This window comes from Grampus griseus (assembly GCF_964374135.1).
Source record: "Grampus griseus genome assembly, chromosome: 3".
NCBI lineage: Eukaryota > Metazoa > Chordata > Mammalia > Artiodactyla > Delphinidae > Grampus > Grampus griseus.
Window position 1 is genome coordinate 51,749,292 of NC_139019.1, and position 7,272 is coordinate 51,756,563.

Consider the following 7,272-nt stretch of genomic DNA (forward strand, 5'->3'; position numbering starts at 1 on the left):
ATCTCAAGATTTTCCATATCAACTGAAAAAAATAAAGAAAAATAAGTCCTCTCAGTACAAGTCCTTTTCATTGTGTTGAAACCACCGACCTGTTGTATTCTGGATCTTTAGATGGTAAATCATTCAGTTCCTGTCCAAAGGAACAATCACAGATATGGTTTTTCTTCTAAAAGGTTCTAGAGAATTTTTTCCATCTCTGTCTCCACCCTACAGTGTAACTACATTTGGGTCAAGAGCATATCTGCAGCCAATGGATACACGCCAGTACTTGTACTGCCTAAAACCCAAGAAGGAGTTTGCAGAAAAAGCAGGCATCATTAAGGGAGTAACGGTAATTGGAAAGTTGGATATAGTATGGAAAACAAATCTAGGTGAAAGGGGAAGATTACAGACCAGCCAACTTCAAAGAATGGTGAGTCTAGAAAAAACACTGATGGGGGTTTTTGTGTGTGGTGTGCAGATAGTTAGAACAACTTAAATTTTCCCAGGTCTGTCACTAAAAATCAGAGCACTATAAAAGACATTGATATTACTGGAGAATAAAAGACTAATAATTTCACCAATATCTAGGTAGAAAATTGGTATTGATATGAATGGGAAATTTTCAAATGTTAATTTATGCATTATACATGGTTTTTTACTTTACCAAATTAAAATAACTGCATATCAATTGTTTCCTCCTGTGGTAATTTGTCCTCACCGTTATCTGACTTCCACTATATTAAAGTTTTCTTTTCTTGCAATGTCTTGGAACTCTTGGACTTATACTACATTTATCTATTCAGTTCATACCTTTTTTAAAGATAATTAAAATGTGGGTCATCTGAAACTCAGGTGAGTCCCACTCAAATTATCTTGTAAACATAGGTTGGATATTTTACCTAATTTCTACTCCGAGAGTATGGATAAGCTACCAGCCTTCTGTTTCTTGTGCTAGTGAGAATAGACTACAGAATCATCTGTTTATACTGAATATCACCTACTGTGATATATTCTAAAATTTACTTTTCTTTTACTGTTTGAGGTAAAAATTGAAAAAAAAAGAGAGAGAGATTATCACTGGGCCTATTTTTAAATATAGCCATTAGCTATCATCGTGCCATGGCATGTTGATTCTGTTGTCTGTCCCTGCCAGTGTGTCTTGTGAACAGACATTTTCTTCTTGGATCATTTCAGTGACCTTCCTTTTCCTGTTTTACCTATGAAGAGTTACGTATGTATAAGCTACAGTATCTTTGGAAAGTATCCCTTTAAGATCAGACCCCCTGAAATTCCTTTACTATTTACCTGTGAGATTCATTTTAACTCTACTAAACATGGAGTAATTATAACAAAAACAGTCGGGGTCTGTAGTGCTATGCTGTAGGCAGTAGCAGCAAAAGAAGTTAGAATGACTGTGGTACCCTCACTAAAATGGAAAGGTTTTGTAATAGATGTATGTTAACTGTATTGCTTTTTCTCTTAGGCTCCAGGTTATGGAGATGTTAGGTTGTCTTTGGAGGCAATCCCAGATACTGTAAACCTAGAAGAACCTTTTCATATTACTTGTAAAATAACAAACTGCAGGTAATGCCAGTATTTGTGGATGGATGTCCTTTCTTCCTTACCTGAGAGAATTTTAAAATCTTTTAAATATGCTACCTCCTTGTAAGTTTCCTCTTGCCGTATAGTCTTCTCTGACGTTGACATTGAATACTGTAAAGTTCTTCATCTGGTAGCTGTATATTACATATTTTAGAGGTCCTCCTGTATTAGGCATTTTTTGTATTTTGTTTCCGTACCTATGAGGTAGGTATTAATTATTCACATTCTTTGCAAGAGAAAGCCAATTCAGAGGATGTGGCTTATTCACTCTCAGAGAGCTAGAAAAGATGGGATCAGAATCTGAAACCAGGTGTATTTGACTTCAAAGTCCATGTTCTTTTCCTCATTTACACACTTCAGATTACTAAAACATGAACTAGCAGTTTCTTATGGAATAATACATTATAGATTTACTGTAATAAGATAGATTTTTCTGAGCCATACTTATACCTGACCTGTATCTTAAGTATTAAGAAAGTTAGAAGTGGTTATGAATTTAATATAGGGGATAACCATAGATTGGAAAACAGGGCTTTGATAATAGAGTATAATCTAGCTATTGCGAAGCAAAGAGCACGGGGCTTTGAAGCCAGAAAAACCTAGGATTAAATCCCAGTCCTATCACTTTTCTACTACTTGTATTACTACTTGGTATGTATTATTAATTGGGGCATTTTGATAATATTGCAATGATGAATCCCTATCCTTAGTCCAAATGTATAATCCTTTTTAATTCTATATCCCTTACAACTTTATATTAGGGAGATAAGAAGTATTCATCCTTCAGAATTACAAAAATACCTACTTCCCCTGTGAAGCTTCCTAGACCCTCCCGTGCACAATCATCCTTTTCTCTGTCATAGCAAATTGTAATATAGTTTTTTAGTGGTATTAATATATTGCTATAATCATTAGTCTCTTCCTCACTGAATTGTGAATAATTCAAGAAAAGGGATCATGTCTTACCCAGCATTATAAATGCAGTGCCTGCCACATCATAGGAGCTCAGTAGACAACACACACAGGATAAAGACCCTGTGCATATAGGGTGTGCTTTTGGATTTTTGGTTTGTTTTGCATTTTTGAGTTATAACAAATCAGTTATTGACCAAATGACAAAGTGCTGTAATAAAGAAGTTTATTTGGGTATTCACTTTACCTTTTGGCAATTCAAGTAAGTTTTCTAAAAAGCACTTGTTTCTTAGATATTCAGTTTCCTCATCTATAAAAATGGGATTTCGACTTCCCCCAACACACAAAGACACATACACACAACATACACTTACCGGAGTTTTGTGAAACGTAACGAGAAAATTCATGCATTGCACCTAAACTGGTCTGTGGCACACAGTGAACATTTCAGATTTGGCGGGGGCGGGAGATGGAGACATATAAAAGCTAAATATCATTAAATCAACATGTCTAAATATCAAGTTTGAGTTTAAAATTAAATATTTAAAATGTGGAGCCAACTCCAAGGAGAAAAAAATAACTTTAAAGAGTTGAAAGCAAGTCATGAATGGTGGTAGAGTAGCAGACCGTTTTCATTATGAGCCTTTTGGTTTTGGTTTTGGTTTTAAAAACAATGTGCATACTTTCATTAAAAGTTTTTTTTTTAGCTTAAGTTTAAGTTGAACTGGTGGTATCAATTATAAGCAGAGGTCGTCTTTTCGTGTTAATTGAACATCTGAATAGTTTTACTTACAAATCTTGCCATTTTCTATGTTATCTGCATGGTAAAGGAACATAGATTAAATAGAAAAAGCACTGGACCAGACTCAGTTTATCTTTTTCTTTCCTGTAGAGTGCCCTACAGAAATAGGAAGGATGCATAGCAACAAGATTAGACACAGATGTCTGGACGTCTTCCAGAGAAATGGCAAAACTGTTAACAGATCAGCACCAGGGAGCCAGTGTTCAATAACAGAACCAGAAAGCCTACACCCAGACAGGCAGATTAGTCTCAGTGTCACTGTAAATCCCAGAAGACACCATCTCCTTTCATTTTCCTGATTCTACCTTAAGTGACATAAAAATATGATAGCTTTTCATTTGTTCCTGGTTTTCTGTTGGACACCCAGAAAAGAAATTCACCCACAATAGTGGAAGAAATATTGCAGTACCTCTTTGTGAAAGGAACAAGATTTATTCCTGTTTTTCTGATTCCTCCAGCAGTGAAAGGACGATGGATCTCGTTTTGGAAATGTGCAATACCAGTTCTATCCACTGGTGTGGCATTTCAGGAAGACAGCTTGGAAAGCTCCATCCAAGTTCCTCTCTCTGCCTTGCCCTCACTCTACTGTCTTCAGTACAGGGACTGCAAGTATGCTCTCTTTTCAATAATTTCGGTATTTGGGGGCTATTAATCCATAGTCATTTATTATATCCATTCTTTCTCTGGTCATTACCAATGAATGAAAACTTAGGTCTATATGTTTCTCTCAATAGAGTGTCTCCGGCTTAAGACTAACAGACACGTTCTTAAAGAGAACATATGAATATGATGACATCGCACAAGTCTGCGTGGTATCTTCGGCCATTAAAGTGGAAAGCTGAAGAAAATTTCCAATGTTATGCTTGTCATTGAGTTTCCCAGAACTTTCTGTGTTTTTGTCACTTTTGTAAAATGATCAAGTCAACAGTAAAAATAAGTATATATTATTTAAATTTCTTCCTGTAAAACAGTTAAAATATTTGTTTTGAAAAGAACCATTTACTGATTTTATCTTGTGAGTTACAGTCTAGATGAACATTTGTATACTTTCCACACATATGCTATTTTGTTTCATTTTAAATGACCATTGGACTTTGTTCTCCAAAAGCTCTGTATTTGAGGCCATTTGTCCCTAGCAGGTATCTTGAATAATGGTCAGTGAACTTTTCATGTAAAGGGCCAGATACTACGTATTTTAGATCTTGCAGTCCATGTGGTTTCTATTGAAAATGCTCAACTCTGCTGTTATAGTGCAAAAGCAGCCAGTAGGCAAAAATTGCACAGCAGCGTTTACAAAAACAGACAGCTGGCCAGATTTGGTCTGCGGGCCATAGTTTGCTGATCTCAATCTAGAAGATACAGTTGTTTCTTAAAGTTTTAGAATTCTTACAATATTTTACTTAGAAGTATTTCAGTTAACCCCAGTTTTTTCCATCAGTCAATAAAAATGTTTAAAATAACCGGGGTGGTCCTCCTGTAATCTTGTATTTGCTAACACAATATGAGTTTTTCTAGTTGTTTTCAAAATTATCGTATTGGTATCTGTGTTTGTGTGTACATACAAACACACACATCTAAGTTTCAGTTACTAACAGATCAGAATTGGTTTTATTTCTTAAATTGTTGATTACTCTGTTAACTAAGAAGTCTGATAATTTTCTAATTCTAAGCCAAAAAAGTCCTGTTTTTTTTTTCCCCATTGAAAAATAAGCCATTTTCATAAGGATTAAAGGATTTCCAGCTTCTGATATTTGCTTTTGAACTCTACATCATGTATTAATATTACAAAACTTTCTATCTCTGCATGTAATCACACTAATTTACTTATGCCATATACAAAACAATGAGAAAGTTAAGACTATAAACAACTTTACAACATGAATGTAATAAAAGTTTCAATATTTTGAAAACAAAAGCTAATACTGTTAAATAAAACTTATTTTGCTAAGTTGAAATTCAAGGATGTATATATAATTGCTTACATGTAAAGAGTGCATAAAGTCAAATACAAAAGTTGTTTTTTCTTAAATGCATTAATTATTTATTGCCATGACAAACTGTTCGGTCCAAAATGAAAGCTATATTCAGAATGAGATTTGCCCTTAAATTGGAGAGGTAATCAATGAAATGTCTGTGCAAAATAAAGTGCAAGCAGTATAAAATTGAAGTCTGTGTTTCCTCCAAAATGAGAACAATTGATTAAATGATGAAATAAGACTTTATAGCCACTGCACTGGGTACTGCGATAACTTTTCAAGCATCTTCTCATGACTGAACCTTCTGTTTCATTCTGTTTCAAATTTTAAAAGTAACATACAGTGGTCACTTGGAATCTGCTATATAATTTGACTTATAATTACAAAGACTCCTTTTATAAGCAATACCTAGACACATAATGTTCCTTCTTTAAGTAAAGGTTAGAAAATGTCATCTTAGAAAGGATCTGTTTAAACCATGTTATAAAAATTAGCTAAACAATTTGGTACATTAAGTGGAAATGTCATTTGTGTAAAAAGGACATTGTAAATTTTACATAGCATCATAACAGCTACAGCTACTATAATTAAAAGTGGTTAATGGAAGTCAGTTATTCCTAAGTAGAATGTATATAAAGATTTACTTTAATGCTCTCTTGTTTCAGACAAGCAAAATAACTTTTGGAGCACTGTTTAGCATTTTAAGAGTAGCTAACACGATACAGCTACACAAAACCTTCTTGCAATAGCGTGCAATGCAGTAATTCCAAAGTGATGAAAGTACTTAAAAAGCAAAAATGGCTTGAATAGAATGGAAATCCAGGTAAGTGGACAGATTATCTAGGTTTAATTTGTTATGGATGGTATATTAGAAGAGAAACAAACTAGAAGGATGAAATGGAATACACCAATTCGCATTACTTCATGTAAAAAGAATGGCTACCTTAACTACAGATATTAGTAAATCAAAACATTTGTTTTAAACTGTTTTTTCTTATAATGTCTTCAATTTTGGTATCAAAGTAATGGTGAAATAAAATGAGTTGGGAAGTGTTTCCTCTTCTGTTTTCTGGAAGAGATTGTGTAGAATTGGTATTAAGTGTTTGGTAGAATTCACCATTGAAACTGGGCCTGTATCTTTCTTTTCTGGAGGATATCTTTATTTCTTCAGTGAGCTTTGGTAGTTTGCATCTTACAAGGAATTTGTCTGTTTCATCTAAGTTGTTAAATACATGGATGTAAAGTTGGTCATAGTATTTTCTAATAATCTTTTTAATGTCTACAGGGTCAGCAGTGATATCCCCTCTTTCACTTCTGATACTGTTGATTCATATTTTCTCTATTTTCCTAGTCAGTTAGAGGCTTACCAATTTTACTTATTTGAAAGCATTTTTAATATGCTCAAGATAGTTATGCTAGGAACCTTTTCTTACTCAACACTGGATAAGAGTGTTTTTGGGGGTTTTTTTGGCTGTGCCGCACAGCTTGTGGGATCTTAATACCCTGACCAGGGATTTGAACCTGGGCCCTCAGCAGTGAAAGCACTGAGCCTTAACCACTGGACCGCCAGGGAATTCCCAAGAGTGACTAACTTTTAATTAAGGATCAACTTTGCTTTTTTTTTTCACAGTCATCACTTTCCTATGATTAGTTAGTACTTTATTCTGTGTAACATTTGAACACCAGGATCTGAATTTAACTTCATGAAAATTTAAGTTGATTTAGATGCAATATAGGAGACTTAATTCAGAAGGCTTAGCTTAGATTTAAGTCCCGCTCTGCTCTGACCAGAACTGTAGGTTCATGTAGCTCTTCCTTGTAGCCTGAACCCAGGCAGTTCGGTGTCTGCTGGCCTAAAAGAGAGAAATCTTTAATCTAGTGTTGCATTAAATTAAGAGTCCTTTGGACCTACATCAGAACCACTTGGTGTGCTATTTGAAATGGTGATTCCCAGACCTCATTACAGGACCTACTAAATAAAAATTGAAAAGTGTGCCC

General features: G+C 34.5%; 1 protein-coding gene across 4 annotated transcripts in view; it reads left to right on the forward strand.

The window, feature by feature from the left end:
• TRAPPC13 (trafficking protein particle complex subunit 13) overlaps positions 1 to 6,857 on the forward strand; it is a 36,542-nt gene extending 29,685 nt beyond the window's left edge. For 2 of the 4 annotated variants that reach the window (XM_082650760.1, XM_082650762.1), the window contains 4 exons: positions 214 to 412; positions 1,466 to 1,566; positions 3,760 to 3,907; positions 4,033 to 6,856. In XM_082650760.1, coding sequence (XP_082506886.1) covers positions 214 to 412; positions 1,466 to 1,566; positions 3,760 to 3,907; positions 4,033 to 4,140 — 556 coding nt within the window. In that variant the 3' untranslated portion in view covers positions 4,141 to 6,856. Of the gene's footprint in view, positions 1 to 213; positions 413 to 1,465; positions 1,567 to 3,756; positions 3,908 to 4,032 lie in introns of all 4 variants that reach the window. The other 2 variants (XM_082650761.1, XM_082650759.1) reach the window with 2 other exon arrangements.
• The last annotated feature ends 415 nt before the right edge of the window (positions 6,858 to 7,272 follow it).